Genomic DNA, 17,633 nt, shown 5'->3' on the forward strand with positions numbered 1-17,633 from the left:
GTTCCTATGTCGGCCTTGCGCTCTTCCTGGGGAACATTGGAGAGCAGTCAGCCTATCACTGGCCGCAGCGATGTTCCACCTCGGCCGGTGATAGGCTGAGCCCATTGTCATGTAAGAAGCCGGCTTCTTACATGACAGTGGGCTCAGCCTATCACCTGCCGAGGTGAAACATCGCTGCGGCCGGTGATAGGCTGACGGCTGTCCGACATTCCAGTCTCCAAGAAGCAGGTCCGGACCGACGGGGAACGTGAGTTAAAGTTTATTTTGTTTATCTTTTGCAGCCCGGGCATAGGGATACAGCGTACAATATAGAGTGTCAGCGCCGGCGGCCCGCAACAAACAGGAGGACGAGGACGGCAGCGCTTGTGGGTGATATGTGAGTATTTACCCCGATGGGGACAGCACAGCGCTGGGCTGATAATTAATTGGGGGGGGGGGGGCGGCAGAACAGCGCTCATGGGTCACATATGATTAGTTCCCCGATATGGGGACAGCGCACCTCTGGGCTGATAATTAATTCATTCATTCCTGAGGGGGAGGAGCCAAAATGGTATTGCGGTTTGGGGAAAAATTCATATCGTTCCGGACAAAAATGTTGGTATTCGGTATGAACCGGTATACCGCCCAGCCCTAATACATAATATGGTCTCGAGCTGTACTATTCTGTATGAGACCGTTCTGATGGATGTTCCCATTTTACCTTGTGGCACCGCAGGTTTCACCAGAATGCATTGCTGAATCCTTGTTACAAGCAGTACAATCTTGTGCTAACCAGCATTATTGTGCTGCATTACAGTACAAGTGCAAGATATTGAGCTACCTACCAGATCACAAAAATCTGTGATCTGATTGGTTGCACAGGCTTTGATACATTGCCCCCAGTGTCCAGAATTATGGCTGGTAGGGATCATATGCAGGGTGTGAGCTGGTATGCAAAGAGGAACCAGACCTACCAGTGTAGTAAATGTGTTAATGCAAATGTATTCTCAGAACAAGAGAAGCTGTTTATGGCTCTTAGAAGCAGCACTAGTGGGGATCATCTCCTTATAGCACCTAATAATTAAAGTGTAATTCAGGTGTTGGTCTTGCAGCAGGATATCTGTTCAAATGTCCTGACAACTGCGTAGCCTAAGACTTGCCCATTGCTAAAGCTATTATAATACAAATTTATCGTAAGTCCTCTGCAAGTGAATGGCGAATCCGTATCATGATCACGTTAGTCTCGGGTAAGTTGGAGAGTTTTAAACAGGCATCCTGCTAAAGCAATGATGGTACAGCGGTATCCTCTGTAGCTAACCTGTATTTACAGATTACAGCCCTGCCTTAAAAACAGCCAGGTAGCTGTACTAGGTTACATATTGTTGAGCTCATGGTATATGTATTTTATGAAGTTATGTGCTTTATGAATTTATCATTTTAATTAAAAAAATGTAAAATTTTTATTACACATTCCTTACCTACCCTTAGTCCTGGTATAAATTATACCTATATATGACAATTTACCTTTTTTATTATGTTTTATGTATCACATATGTGCAAGTTGATATAGATGTGTAGTGCCTGAAATAAACTAAGGAATATGGAATACAGTAACTAAATTGAATGAAATTGTGAGAAGTGGTCATTGCTGTGGGGGTTGCAGTTTCCAGGTTAGTTCTAATATCCTGTTCTTTTTCTTTGTAGGCTGCATGATGAAATAATACAAATTAATTACGGAAATCCGCAAATTGGACATTCTCTATGAAAACTCGACACTTCATGCTTCCTGATAAAAACTCTAACCACCTGAATACATGTGTAGGTCACTCCGTTACTGTGTTAGTCACTGTTTGTATGCAGCAATGACTCGGCTGGAAGAGGCAAACAAAGAGGTCAACATGCATTCTTCAGTCAGGTATCTGGGTTACTTAGCCAAGATAAGCCTGCTGGTGGCTATATGTATGGGCCTTTATGTGAGGTGGGAGCAGACTGCAGATTCCTTGATATTGGTAATCTTTATACTTGGGCTGTTCATTCTTGGGATTGCAAGTATACTCTACTACTATTTTTCAATGGAAGCTGCCAGTCTCAGCCTTTCAAATCTTTGGTTTGGATTTCTACTTGGACTACTTTGTTTTATTGACAACTCAAAGTTCAAGTATGACGTAAAAGAAGAAGCCACAAAGTACCTACTAGTTTCTTCCATCAGCATAAGAACAATGTGTGCCTTAGTGGAGAGAATCTGTGGATATGTTCGCCATCGTCCGACGCTGATGACCTCGGCTGAATTTTTGGAATTAGTGGGCTTTTCAATAGCCAGTACCATTATGCTGGTCCAGAAGTCAGTCAGCATCATCTTACTCGTCACTGCATTTGCTTTGATAATTATTGACTTACGAATGAAATCCTTTCTGGCCCTTCCAAATCTTGGGGCGTTTGCAGTCCTTACCCCCTTATTGTTCTTTCCATCACTGCAAATTCCGGTTAATCCTTATGCATTGTCATGCTTTTTCTGCTGCATCATAAGTGAGCCACTTCTTGATGTCTACTTCAGTGGTCTTTCTGTCACTGAACGATGGAAGCCATATCTTTACCGGGGCAGAATTTGCCGAAGGTTTTCCGTCATTTCTGTTGGATTGATTGAAGTGGTATTTTTTGTGCTTGCTGCCTTCAAGCTGAGTCACTTACATGTCTGGTATTTTGTTATTCCAGGTTTCGTCATCTTTGGTATTTTCTGGCTAATTTGTCATATTATATTTTTAATAACTCTTTGGGGTTTTCATACAAAGCTAAATGATTGCCATAAAGTATATTACACACACAGATCAGATAATAGTCTAGACAGAGTTATGGCATCCAAGGGAATGCGCCATTTTTGCCTAATCTCAGAGCGTTTGGTGTTCTTCAGCCTACTTGCAACAGTGATTTTGGGCGCAGTTTCTTGGCAGGTGGGTTCATTATTCATATATAAACTCTTATATTCTTTTTGTTATTATTATTATTATTTTATTTTAAATTGTTATATTCATGTGGTATTAACTATCAAGGTGGTTGCAGAGTTTTCATTTAGATATACCAAATGTAACCAATCAATAGGAGTACAACCTAGTTGTTCCAGTCTTAAGGAAGCACTCCAGGTTTTAGTTTTTTCCCCCCCATATCATGCACACTCAGTATCACTAGTCCAATAGTGCCGTATGTAACTGGGTCAAGTGATCACTAGCCTAATCCACAGAAAATCAGCTGACTTCCTTTGAACTACAGGATGGCATCAGAGCTGCTCACAGACCGCTCCTCTACCATATCTGTATACTGCTTCTGCTGCTATCGTTATAGTATTAGCATATATAGTAGCTATACACCTCTCCTTAGGCTGTGTTCACATGTTGCATTTTTCTGTGATTACAGCAAAAAATGCAATTACACAATTTGCTGTAAGAATGTGTGTTATTTTTACCATGAATTTGGAAAATCAAGACCAAATTGTGAAAAAACAAAAATAGGATAAAATGCCACATGTGAACATAGCTTAAAGGGGTAGTCCGGTGCTTAGACATCTTATCCCTTTTCCAAATGATAGGGTATAAGATGCCTGATCGCGAGAGTCCCGCCGCTGGGGACCCCCGTGATCTTGCACGCGGCACCCCGTTTGTGATCAGTCCCCGGAGCGTGTTCGTTCCGGGTCTGATTACCGGCAACCACAGCGCCTCCACCCCCGTGTGACGTCACGCTCCGCCCCTCAATGCAAGCCTACGGGAGGGGGCGTGATAGCTGTCACGCCCCCTCCCGTAGGCTTGCATTGAGGGGCGGAGCATGAGGTCACAAGGGGGCGGAGGTGTGACGTCTCACGCCGTCGGCCCTGTGGTCGCCGGTAATCAGACCCGGAGCGAACACGCTCCGGGGACTGATCACAAACGGGGTGCCGCGTGCAAGATCACGGGGGTCCCCAGCGGCGGGACTCCCACGATCAGGCATCTTATCCCTTATCCTTTGGATAGGGGATAAGATGTCTAAGCACGGGAGTACCCCTTTAAAGACTTTAAATCATAAAAAATACGCCTCTATTGTGATAAGTCAATTCTAATTTTGCCTTATGCCAATATTTTCTAAAAATCGCACTCCTAAAAACTGCACATATGAGCCTCAACAGTTAAAGCAGTTGGACTCTAGCCAGGTGATGGATCACCAGATGATGTAATTAGGGGAACTGCTGTGATGAAACGCCACCCCCTCTCTGCAAAGCTAGAGGATTCATGGGAAATGAATGCACTATTATAGATTAGGGTCATCCACAGCACATCCGTAGTGTATTTAACGCTACGGATTTGCTCCTCAGCAGACACAGAACAACTGCAAAACGAACTCCCTGCTTCGGCCAGGTAGAGCTTTGTGTCTGCTTGTGACTGCCGTCAGGAAATCCACCACTTCAAGCGGACACGCAAAGCTACAGGGAGCAGGGAGCTTGCTCTGCCGTCACTCTGTGGCTGCCAGCAGTGCATCTGCAGCGTCAATTATTTCAGTTGGGAATAAGAAATCAGTGTGGCTAAAAAACCCAAAGGCAAGCACGTGAACCTCTACTTTATCCTCTAATAAGGTGACACACACATAAGGGGAGATTCATCATAGCCTTCCTTAACTTTTTTTTGGGCAGTAATTTGGCGCAAAATTTTTGAACAGATACAGTACAGACCAAAAGTTTGGACACACCTTCTCATTCAGAGTTTTCTTTCTTTTTATGACTATGAAAATTCTAGATTCACATTGAAGGCATTAAAACTATGAATTGACACATGTGGAATTATATACATAACAAAAAAGTGTGAAACAACTGAAAATATGGCATATTCTAGGTTCTTCAAAGTAGCCACCTTTTGCTTTGATTACTGCTTTGCACACTCTTTGCATTCTCTTGAGGTAGTCACCTGAAATGGTTTTCACTTCACAGGTGTACTGGTGTGGAGGAGGAGGTGTGATGGTGTGGGGGTGCTTTGCTGGTGACACTGTTGGGGATTTATTCAAAATTGAAGGCATACTGAACCAGCATGGCTACCACAGCATCTTGCAGCGGCATGCTATTCCATCCGGTTTGTATTTAGTTGGACCATCATTTTATTTTTCAACAGGACAATGACCCCAAACACACCTCCAGGCTGTGTAAGGGCTATTTGACCAAGAAGGAGAGTGATGGGGTGCTGTGCCAGATGACCTGGCCTCCACAGTCACCTGAACCCAATCGAGATGGTTTGGGGTGAGCTGGACCGCATAGTGAAGGCAAAAGGGCCAACAAGTGCTAAGCATCTCTGGGAACTCCTTCAAGATTGTTGGAAGACCATTTCAGGTGACTACCTCTTGAAGCTCATCAAGAGAATGCCAAGAGTGTGCAAAGCAGTAATCAAAGCAAAAGGTGGCTAGAACCTAGAATATGACATATTTTCACACTTTTTTGTTATGTGTTAATTCATAGTTTTGATGCCTTCAGTGTGAATCTACAATTTTCATAGTCATGAAAATAAAGAAAACTCTGAATGAGAAGGTGTGTCCAAACTTTTGGCCTGTACTGTAGTTTTTTTCACAATTTCAAAATAGATACTTTCTGCAAAACTGTGAAATGCAGTGAATCATTAATGACATTGCAGTGAAAAGTATTATCATGTGCGCCTTTTTGAAAAAGGTGCAATAAAAGTTCAGCCTTACCTTGGCAAGTGACATCCTAGAGCAAGTTCTGTGCTTCTTATTGATAAATGTGGTGCAAATAAGCCAAAGACATAGCAAAAAGGCAGGAGGAATTACTGCACACAGCCACACAATGATAAATCTCCCCCATAGTATACAAGTTCCAGAATTTACACCAAAATAATGCAGCCAAGTACAGTTTCATACAGTACAAGTAAGTTGGGCATAACAAACTTCATTCCTAGTCAGTACTAAAATTCTGCCACAAATTCTATCAGCCATGTGGAAGATTTTTCTACAGCATGTCCTATCTGTTAAGCAGATTATTGACATTCACTCGTTATATGACCTGCGACAGGAAACACAGGTGCTTTCCAAAATGTAAATACATTACAATTGCCTTAATTCTAACAGGGTATTCTAGAGAAATATTTTCACTGTTAAAATTGTTCAGGGGAAAAAAATATGTATATTATGTAAAAATATTTCTCTGGAATACCCCTTAGGGGTAGGGTCACAAGTAGTGTAAACGCAGCATATTTGACGATGTGCTGTGGGAAATCCACTGCGTATTCTCCTATGAGCAGACACCCAAGGCTATCCGGCGGCAGCCTTTGTGTGCAGTAACTTTGGTGGTGGGCCCTCACCTCACAGTCACGTCGGTGCTCTGGCCCCGTCCCCGAACCTCCCCTCTGCACACACAGGGCTGCCACTGGTAGCCCAGTGTGCCTACTCATGGGAAAATACGCAGCCTATTTCCCACTGTGCAGCGGATTTTGCATGGGACCCTACCCTTAGAGTATGTTCCCACTATAGAATCTCTGCCAGAGTGCAGCCTGTTCTGTGTGGAGAATTGGTGATTTTATATATGTGTGTGTGTGTGTGTGTGTGTGTATGTGTATGTGTGTATATATATATATATATATGTATATATATAATATAAAATATTTTTTTTTCTCCGATTTTATGACAACTTATCCTTCTGTTTATAGCCTTCCAATGGGATCTTTATGAGCATGTTTCTCATTGTACTACCCCTTGAATCTATGGCACATGGATTATTCCATGAACTTGGCAGCTGTTTAGGAGGAACCTGTGTTGGTTATGCAGTTGTAATTCCCACAAATTTTTGCAGGTATGTTCACTACAATGATTTGTGTGCGTGAAAATGAACCCTACTGTAGTTTTGTGTACATTGGAGGGATTTACTAAGCAAAACGCATCAGCCTTCTGTCACAAGCTGCACAAAATATGTCCTGCACAAATGTAGCTGTTATTTAAGTTTGTTCATTATACAACAATGTTGGTGAATCCCCAATTATTTTTGTGTGATTGAGTAGAATTTTTATTGAAATGTTTTCTGTACTGACATATCCTGCAGATATTGTAGCAATTTATATCAGTCCTTGTCTTCAGTGGGGCTCACAATCTGATTTCTCTATTCTAGGCTCAGATGCTAGCATCCATTTTATAGGAGACAAGTAAAGCTATTAGTATGTTTGTTTGTTTTTTGGAGTGTGGGAGAACCTTATAATACCTTAAGAAAACACAAGAGAAAATCCAGCATTTATGCACATGTTGTCCCGGTTCAGACTTGAATACAGAACCACAGCAGTACAAGCACCAATGTAATAAATGTCACAGTGCTGAAATACTCATAAGAGACAAAGCACATTTTAGTATGAATTTTTATTTTTATGAACTTCAGATTAATTCATTGTCATTCAATCATTTATGTATTTCTTTAAATGAACTCTATCTTTAGTTTTTTTTATTTTTATTAAAGTTCTTCTTTGTTTTTTCTTTCAATCAGCCCAAATGGGCAGCCCATGTTACTTCCACCTGAGCATGTGCAGGAGTTAAACCTGAGGTCAACTGGAATGCTAAATGCCATTCAGAGGTTCTTTGCTTCCCACATGATAGAGACCTATGGATGTGACTATTCTACAAGTGGACTTACATTTGATACCTTGGCCACAAAATTGAAGTCTTTTCTGGAGTTAAGAACAGCGGATGGGCCTAGACATGATACTTACATAATATATTATAGTGGACACTCCCACAACACTGGAGAGTGGGCTTTAGCAGGTAGGTTTGGAGAATCTAGGTATGTACTACACCCAATTGAGAATCATACTATACCCCAATATCCATATTTTCTCATGGTAAGAAACTAAGCATTTTTCTTGTCTGTTTGCATCTTTGCCCATGTCTTCTTTCACATATCTTTAGCAAATTACCCGAAGTAAATAATCTAAAAATCTCCACTACCCAAAAATCAGTAAACCCCTGTGCAGCAGATGTGTCCTGATCAGATGACGGGTGATTAGACGTCTAGCTACGCGGGTTCTCATTACTTTAATAGAAATAAAGCCTTCCCCACCACTCTTTCTTGGAAAGGAGCACATATGTTTTCTCATTGTTAAGAGTGGTGATAACATTAAGAAAAGTTCCTGTATCAGTACCCCCTCACTTCTAGTAAAAGGCTCCGATCTTTCTTCTTGTTGTCACCCTACCTTTACACAAAAATACACAACCAGAAAGTAAAACTTTTCATGTTGCTTCGATATTGTACCTAGAATATTGACACAGGAATAATTTATAATCTAAAACTCTAGCCCTTATTGTAATTCCAAATTCTAAGCTGTACTCCGTACATTTAAAACCCAGCAACTGTTTAATGTCATACTATATTGCATGTCCTTTGTAGAGTTTCCCCAATTGTATTCCAGATATTGCAACTGTATTTGCTCCTTGTGCTCTTCTGTTGGCTTTTTTAAGGCATTTTGCTTAGAACCAATACACACTGGCGGTAATATTTCCTCATTTTAGTATTTTTATTGCTCCGATAATACCTGGACTCCCCCCCCCCCCCCCCCCTCATCCTCTCTAATTTTAGTAAACCAAAACAAATTCATCATACGGTATTATGTAGCCTAAAATGTGACTGCGTGAAACTGTCCAAAGTAAAGTGCTAATCTCTGTCTATGTAGCTGAGCCAATATTTAGCAAACACCTAAACAATGCTGCTAAGGAATCTGCCTTTTTTATTTATATTCACTTGCATTTCCTCACCTGAAATATGCATCATATTTTGTAATACATTTGCAGGCGGTGAGACATTACGCTTTGAAACTCTCTTGGAGTGGTGGAGGGAAAAGAACAGTACCTATTTCTCCCGTCTTATCATTGTGCTGGATACAGAATTCTCCCAGCCCTGGGTGAGGGAGGTTCGAAAAGTGAGTGATCAATATATTGCTATTCAAGGAGCCGAAATGGCAAGAATAGTAGACATTGAAGAGGCTGATCCCCCACAACTGGGTGATTTTACTAAAGATTGGGTGGAGTACAACTGTAACCCTGAGCACAACATAGGCTGGTCTGAGAAGGGACGCACTATTAAAGCACTATATGGCGTGTCCAAGCACTGGAGTGACTACATCCTGCATTTACCGACAGGGACTGATGTGACTAAGCACTGGGTCATTTATTTCCCTGGTGTTACTTACCCACTTGTCCACCTAGCTAACTGGTGCGGAGCCCTTAATATTTTCTGGCTGTGTAAAGCTTGTTTTAAGTGTCTAAAGAGATTAAAAATGAATTGGTTTCTTCCAGCAGTGCTTGACACAGGCCAAGGCTTTAAACTGGTCAGATCCTAAGAATCATCTATTGTATTATTGTTATAAATGTATTTACATATACAGTATATCTATATGTAAATAAATATATTTAGATATGTAAGTACACATGTAGAGATATTTTTTCACCTTGCTGTTTCAGCAATGCACTGCTTTGTTACATCTGTCTAAAAAGATACATGCATCTTCTCAATGCAGATTTTTTTTTACAAGGTAAACTTTGTTACTGAAATGTGTGTATTCTGTATCTGTGTGTTCAGACATGTATTCAGCATATGTTTTGGATGAATGGTTATGGGTATCTCTTGCATCAAATGCTCCAAATTATTCTGTGGAGACTGTTCTATGATCACTGTCTTGTAACGTTAAGCACAGATTAAAGGCGATTTCTATTGAATGTGATCCGCTTAGATTGTACATTTGACAGAGATCAGAAAATACACTTGTTGTATATAGAAAAAAAATATTTATTCCAAAGGATAAACTATTTAGTCTCTGTTCAGTCAGGTTCTTTACAGTTATTGCTGTGTGTTTTACTCTGCCCTTAAAGGGGTACTCTACCCCTAGACATCTTATCCCCTATCCAAGCATATAGGATAAGATGTCCCCTATGATATCTCCTGCAGCCCCCCCCCCCCCTCCCCCCCCAGTCATCAGCTATCCGGACCTAAGTTTGCTCCGTGGCTGATGACAGGGACCGACGGTTTGTGACGTCATGGCTCCTCCCCCTCGTGACATCACGTCCCACCCCTTAATGCAAGTCTGTGGGATGGGGCATGGCAATAGCCACGCCCCCTCCCATAGACTTGCATTAAGGGGGTGGGACGTGACGTCATGAAGGGGTGGAGCCATGACATCACAAACCGCTGGTCCTGTATAGTGAGTCATCAGCCACGGAGCAAACCTAGCTCCGGAGAGCTGATGTCTCGGGGGCTGCAGGAGAGGGGGTAAGATGTCTAGGGGCGGAGTACCCCTTTAAAGGTTATCTACATGTTTTAATCATTTAATGTACGTATGTGCGTTTAAGTTATATTTGTTTAAAAAAAAAATATATATATATATGGATTTATTATCCCTGAGCCTCGGAAATCTACCAGCTGTATACAAAAATTTTTGGGACTTTTTGACCCTTTTTGCCAAGCTCACCGAAACTTGCTGAAAGTGGGTGTTACATTACATAAAGGGGCATGTCCTCACAGACCACTCCAAATTGACTTCAATTTATGCCTTCAAACAAGCGTAACTTGCATCTGAAGTTAATGCCAGCTCAGAGCTGGCGTGGATTTCAGTGAGGGCACATGTACAGCATCAGATATGTCTATGGATTTATGTAGAGATGTGCACCTCCTAAATAAATCCAGCATACCAGTGTGGTGGCAGGGGACTACTTTAGAACGGCGTTTGAGACACCAGTCTTAGTAAACCCCCCCCCCCCCCCCCGTATGTCTAAAGCTCATACGCAACCTTATGCTGGCCATACATTTAGGATAGCTGTTGGCTAACATCTCTCTCTCTCTCGCAGTCCCAGCGCTAAGCCAAGCGTGCCATTATTCTTAATAGGCTACCTCTAGTAGCACCTTACCTGCCTGAGAACAAAAATATTGAGCATGTTAAAATCCAACGTACCCTACAGTTTACATTAATCTAATTTCTGTAGCCAGCATTACAGACTATCTACAATCCCAGTGTATAGGCTGAGGCTGCAGTTTTCTTTTTGCTTCCTGTACTTTTGTAGCATGGGACATCTAGGGGGCAGAGTTTGATGTAAGATGTCACTGCAGTACCCCAGGCTCTATATACACAACTTGTCCGTAGTCTGCATGCTATTTTCAAAGTAGAAAGTTATATATTTCAATAAATGCAGTTAAAATGGTTGTAAAAATGAACATGACATTTAAAGGTTAAAGACACGATGCACTGATGTTGTAGTTGGCCGTATGTAATAAATATCTATAAAAAGCTGCTGTTAATCTGCATTTTTAATACTTGTCAGTTTTAGCAATTACACACTAAAAAGCAAAAACTGGCAAGTGCTACAAAAATGCAGTTTAACAGCAGCATTTCAGAAGTATTTAGTACATATGGCCAACTGCAAAGCCACCACATCATGTGTATTCACTTTTAGTATAGTCCATATTTATGTGCTTCATATTGCAGCCTAGTTCTATTCCTTTTGAATGGGACTGAGTTGCAGTACCAGGCACAGCTGCTAAATTATATACAGCATTTTGTCTGATAAACAATAAAGAGGATGGTCTATTCCCTTAGCACAGTGTGCGTGCCAGAATTGACCTAAAAATAGTCTATCAATATCCTGAAACCCCATTAAAGGTACATTTACATTTAGTTTACATTAAAATTTGCAGCATAAAATCTGCAGCTTCAAATCCTTCCCCGCAGCAGCCCTGTGTTTGCAGTGAGGTTTGGAGACAGGACCAGCATGCTAATGTGACACGCGGGCATGCCTCCAAACCTCACTGTGCACATAGGACTGCCGAGGGAAGGCTTGTGTGTTTACTCAAAGAATAAGCTGCGTATTTCCCGCTGCGTATACACATAAGGGTGTATTCCTGCGTTCAGCATATTGAGCATATTTGATGTGTAGGATTTTAAGCTTCACATTTCAATATAAACTAAATGGCTGAAAGCAGCTTAAAATCTTTTGCATTAAATAAACGCAGGACACTGTACGTGTAAATAGACCCTTAAAGGGGTACTCCGGTGGAAAGCATTTTTTTTTTAATCAACTGGTGCCAAAAAGATAAACAGATTTTTAAATTACTTCTATTACAAATTCTTTACCCTTCCAGTACTTATTAGCAGCTGTATGCTACAGAAGAAATTCTTTTCTTTTTAATTTGTTTTTGTCTTGTCCACAGTGCTCTCTGCTGACACCTGATGCCCTTATCAGGAACTATCCAGAGCAGGAGAAAATCCCCATGGCAAACCTATGCTGCAAACCTACAGAGGTGTCAGCAGAGAGCATTGTGGACAAGACAAAAAAGAAATTAAAGAAAAGAATTTCCTCTGCACACATCTGCTAAAAGTACTATAAGGATTAAGATTTTTAAATAGAAGTAATTTACAAATCTGTTTAACTTTCTGGCACCAGTTCATTAAAAAAATGTTTTCGACCGGAGTACCCCTTTAAAGGTTTTACATAAAATTTTTATACCACTGTATTTTAGGTAAATATGTTTTTACAGTACCCCTGTCATGAGACAGGGATTCTTTACCAGGCATCTACAAGATGCTGATGGGTAGTTAAAGTATCTGGTACAAAACTCTGGTTCAGAGGTGCTGTACAACAGACGTGACTGATCCTAATTTTAGGTAAAATTGTGCTTAACTCATCACTGGTAAGCACAATTTTACCTAAAATTAGGGTCAGTCATTTCCTAAAACAGTTTGTTCTATGTTTTTCAAAAATAACAGTAAATGCAGGCATAACAGCTTTTGTGAGAGTTTCTTCTATTTTTTCTAGACCATTGAATGGCAAATTTGCCAAGGAATGCAATGATAAAATGGCATGCACAGTATGAAAGTCTTATGTTATAGGTTTCTCCTCACAGGGATATAGACAACCCCTATATAGACTGCAATGGCTGCTTTTAACTGTGCTTCACAGAAATAAGAAATGGTTACAACTCAAAATTACAAAATAGATTATCGTTATTTGAGTTTTTTGTAGGTGAAGTGTTATTTGAATACCTTACCAATGTTGTTTTATTCAATCGATATATGGTACTGTTAACTTTACATTTTATATGAGAAAAGTTTTCTATTAAGTATTTTTGACGTTTGAATACATACTTGCACTTTTTGTTGCCAGAACACAAGAACACAATCATTATTTATTTAGAATAAATCACCGCATAGAAAAAGAATCAAGTTTCAAGCTAATAGTACCTTTTAGAGATCCATAACATGTCACAGAACAGGTGTCCTCAAGAAACTTAAAGGGAATCTGTCAGCTCTATGGGGAGATTTATCAAAACCTGTGTAGAGGAAGAGTGGTGCAGTTGCCCATAGCAACAAATCAGCTCGCTTCTTTCATTTTTAAAGAGGCCAGTGAAAAATTATGGAAGCAATCTTATTGGTTCCTATGGGCAACTTCACCACTCTTCCTCTACACAGGTTTTGATAAATCTCCCCCTTTATCTCTACATATATACTCCGACATGCAAACATGGGCAAATAAATGGCTGATACTTTTCTCCTAGCTGATGGCTGTTTGCAAAGTTATAAAATCATGTTTTCCTGTAAAGTGCAAGTGTCACAGTGATGGTGCTAAACTGCAGCATGCACACTTTCTCCCCCACCCCTTTCCGCTTGGCTTCCAGCACTAAGCCTTGTATTTAAATCTTGTGGGGGAGGAAGGAAGCGTACATGCTGCAGCTCAGCACCTCTACTCTGACATTTGTGCTTAGAAGGAAAACATGATTTTATAACTTTGCAAACAGCCATCATCTAAGAGAAAGGTAACATGCTGATGTCCAGGGTATTTTGAACTCGATCCTTTTGGTGGCCATGCATCAGAAATCTTTGAGACTATCCCTGTTATGCCCTCCTCACGCAGTAAATTGCAGGGCTACCACTTTGAAATTACCCCTAGGTCCCTCCACAAAATTTGCCCTTAAAACTGTCCTATACAATAAGCTACCTGGCTCCAAATGATTTTTTGTGAAAATGAGACTCCTAAGGGTTTGTTGATAATGAACACAGTTATTAATTACAAAGATATAGAATTAAATAGGTATTCCAGGATTAATTTTTTTTCTTTGAGCCCATGTTACCAAATTATGATTGCCTAATATGCTTCTATTACCGCTGTGCACTGCTTTTTATTGTTTTCCTGCACAGGACCACACCCATATGTGCTGTAGTCCACGTTTTTTAACTTACCGATGTCTTTGACTTACTGTTGTCTTTGAGACACTGTCAAATGGTCTGCAGGGGCGTGGCTTTGTTGCTGTGGGTTGGTAGGTGAATAGAATTACTTCAGTAAATCCTTTCCACTCTGCTATCCATCCACCCACTGCAGCATAGCCATGCCCCATGAAAACCATGTGACTTATCACATACTATCTCTGGCTGTATTGAATGCTGGGAAATTTCAAAAACAGTAAAATAAAAAACTTACACTACAGCACTTTAGATGTTAGCATTGCTCTTTCTATTTTATTTCACTTAAATGTCCCTGCCTATTACCTATAAATCTGCTTTAGAAACTCATCAGGGGCTGGAAAGGGTATTTTTAGGGTACTGTTAAATGCATGTTTAGGGGGAGGGGTCTCTGAAGACAGCTCTCAGATCCAACCCACAAAAGGTCTTATTTTGATTTGAAAGCCGGGGAGTGAAGAGTGTGATGCTGCACACTTCACGTGACTGTTACTCGCGATTGCATCGGGTCTTGAGTGGTCTCTAACATGTCTGGACAACATCTCAAAAGATATTTTAAATGACAGTAATGCTCTAACCTGAGCTGTGATGTGTTATTAAAGGGATACTCCGGTGGAAATATTTTTTTTTTTAAATCAAATCAACCTGTGCCAGAAATTAAACAGATTTGAAGATTACTTCTATTTAAAAATCTTAATCCTTCCAGTACTTATCAACTTCTGTATACTACAGAGGAAATTTTATTTCTGGAATTCTTTTTAGCCTGACCACAGTGCTCTCTGCTGACACCTCTGTCTATGTCAGGAACTGTCCAAAGTACAAGCAAATCCCCATAGCAAACCTCTCCTGCTCTCGTCAGTTCCTGATATGGACAGAGGTGTCAGACAGAGAAGAACTCCAGAGAGAAATACAACATCCTGTGGAGCATACAACAGCTGATGAGTACTGGAAGGATTACGATTTTTAAATGGAATTAATTTACAAAACTGTTTAACTTTGTGGCACCAATTGATTTAAAAAAAAAAAAATAGTTTTCCACCAGAGTACCCCTTTTTAAGAATTCTATAGGTTTATTCAATGTCTGTACAGTATTTTAAGTCTTAACCTGTCACTCATGTCTAAAGTCATGTTAGAGAAGCTGCTAAATTAAAGGAGTTATCCACCGTAAGGTGATTTTAGTACGTACCTGGCAGGCACTAATGGACATGCTTAGGAAGGATCTGCGCTTGTCTTGGGGCTAAATGGCTATGTTGTGAGATTACCATAACATTGTGGCTAGCTTTTTGTGAACTGGTATCTCCAGTTTGACTTTTTTCTTTTTTTTACTACAAATCCCATAACTCCATTTTCCTCCCTCCCACACATCAGCCACCCCACCCATTGAAACATAAATGAGCTGCATCCATTCAAAAGACCTGTGGTTTTCAATCAGGATACCTCCAGCTGCTGCATTAGTTGCAGATTGATCGCTCCACCCATTGAAGCAGACAGGCTCCCTGTCATCAGCTGACTAGTGAGTCAGGTCTCGGCCGCATTGTCTTTTGCATCGGGTCCATTCTAAAGAAATACATGCCCCTTGGCCTGTGAAGTTACAGACTGAGCTTGGTTTGTGTTACTTGTGCAGTATAAAACTACATTTATTTTACACTTTAATTACATAGTAGTTTGGTGCAGTGAGTGTTTATTTTATGTCTGTTGACTGTAGTACTTTTACAAATACTATTTACTGCCAAATATATTGAGGCAGTATAATTGTATATTTGAAGCTTTGTTATTGGTAGGTGTTATATTTGAGTCTTGAAAATGGTTTAAAAGATGGTATGGTGAAAAAGATCTATTTGTGCAATATGCCTAAAATAGTTTGAGACTTTTTTTTTTTTTTTTTTTTTTTTTTTTAAATATGCTTACACCTCCAACATAAAATTGAAAAGCCACTGAATAACTTACTAGAAAAATTTTGAGTACCTGCATCCACCACTAGGGTGGGCTAAGTTCATGACTAAATGCAGTTTATACATTGAACTTTTGAAAAATATCACAGTATGCAGTAAGCTCCCTCTAATGGCTGCAGATGGCAAAAAAATTTTTTTTTACTCTGTTCCCATGGAATTTTGGGATATTTTTTAGGGACCGACCGATTATCGGTATGGCCGATATTATCGGTCGATAATCACGATTTTGGGCATTATCGGTATCGGCATTTACCTTGCCGATAAGCCGATAGTGCCCCACCCGCACCGCGTTGCACCCCCCACCGTAGTGCTGGGTGGTATACCGGTATGAACCGGATTCCGTTTTTTTTTTTCTCTCACGGTATGGATTTTTGCCCATACCGCTATACCGGTCGGGCCCCTCCCCTTTAAAGCGCCCGCTTTAAATCAATGATCTGCAGCGGTGTCGCGGGGGGATAAATAGCCGATAACTTATACCGGAATATCGGTATAAGTTATCGGCTATCGGGCCTAACCTCCACCGATTATCTGTATCGGCCCTAAAAAAACGATATCGGTCGATCCCTAATATTTTTGAAAAATGAAATTCCTACTGATAAATATATATATATTAACAAATGTATTGTCTCTGAAGCTTTGGCTTTGTTGCATAAAAAAAAAAAAAAAAAAAAAAAAAAAAAAAAAAGAGTTCATGCCGGTCATAGATGTAATAAATAGCTAAAAATGTAGCATTTTTGTACATTTCAAGTCCATAAATGTGCAGGAAGTGTTACATCCACCATTGTGCTCCTTTTAATGCTTGTGTTGGCTGGCTTAGACCGTTTTTCAGATAAAAGAATAATAATAAAGTACTGTGAAGAAGACATTTTGTTTATAACCTAAGATTGAACAGAAGTGTCTGATACAAAGTTATTTTGTGACTGTACTTTATATTCAGTATCACTCTGATAAACCCCTGTGCAGTTGCCAACTAGGAGCAAAAAATGCACCAGAAAGATCTCAGGGAAGTCAGTATTGAATTTTTATTAGCTTTTTTTTTTGTATACCGTATTTAAATCATATTTGTATCAAATCTATGCAATGTATTAAAATATTTTGAATTGTAAATGCAACATCCTTTTCTTTGCTTCTCATGTACAAGGCCTAATACTCCAGTGTAAGTAAGGCTGGGTTCACACCACGTTTTCTTAAATACGGTTCCCGTATACGGTTTGGAGGAGAGGGGCGGGGCTTAATCGCGGCGCCTGCACTCAGCCATATTCGGGAACCGTATTTAATGCAAGTCTATGAGCCGACCGGAGTGAACCGCAGCCTCCGGTCGGCTTCGTTTTCGGCCGTATGCGGTTTCCCGACCGCAGGCAAAAACGTGGTCGACCACGTTTTTGCCTGCGGTCGGGAAACCGCATACGGACGAAAACGAAGCTGACCGGAGGCTGCGGTTCACTCCGGTCGGCTCATAAACTTGCATTAAATACGGTTCCCGAATACG

At 40.5% G+C, this 17,633-nt stretch overlaps 1 protein-coding gene across 2 annotated transcripts in view; it reads left to right on the plus strand.

Moving 5' to 3' along the window:
• TMEM168 (transmembrane protein 168) overlaps window positions 1-9,950 on the plus strand; it is a 34,545-nt gene extending 24,595 nt beyond the window's left edge. For both annotated transcript variants that reach the window (XM_056573890.1, XM_056573891.1), the window contains exons 2-5: window positions 1,684-2,927; window positions 6,645-6,787; window positions 7,466-7,740; window positions 8,764-9,950. In XM_056573890.1, the coding sequence (XP_056429865.1) occupies window positions 1,794-2,927; window positions 6,645-6,787; window positions 7,466-7,740; window positions 8,764-9,311 (2,100 nt within the window). In that variant the 5' untranslated portion in view covers window positions 1,684-1,793 and the 3' untranslated portion in view covers window positions 9,312-9,950. The remainder of the gene's footprint in view (window positions 1-1,683; window positions 2,928-6,644; window positions 6,788-7,465; window positions 7,741-8,763) is intronic.
• Window positions 9,951-17,633: the final 7,683 nt, after the last annotated feature.

Source organism: Hyla sarda, chromosome 4 (assembly GCF_029499605.1).
Source record: "Hyla sarda isolate aHylSar1 chromosome 4, aHylSar1.hap1, whole genome shotgun sequence".
NCBI lineage: Eukaryota > Metazoa > Chordata > Amphibia > Anura > Hylidae > Hyla > Hyla sarda.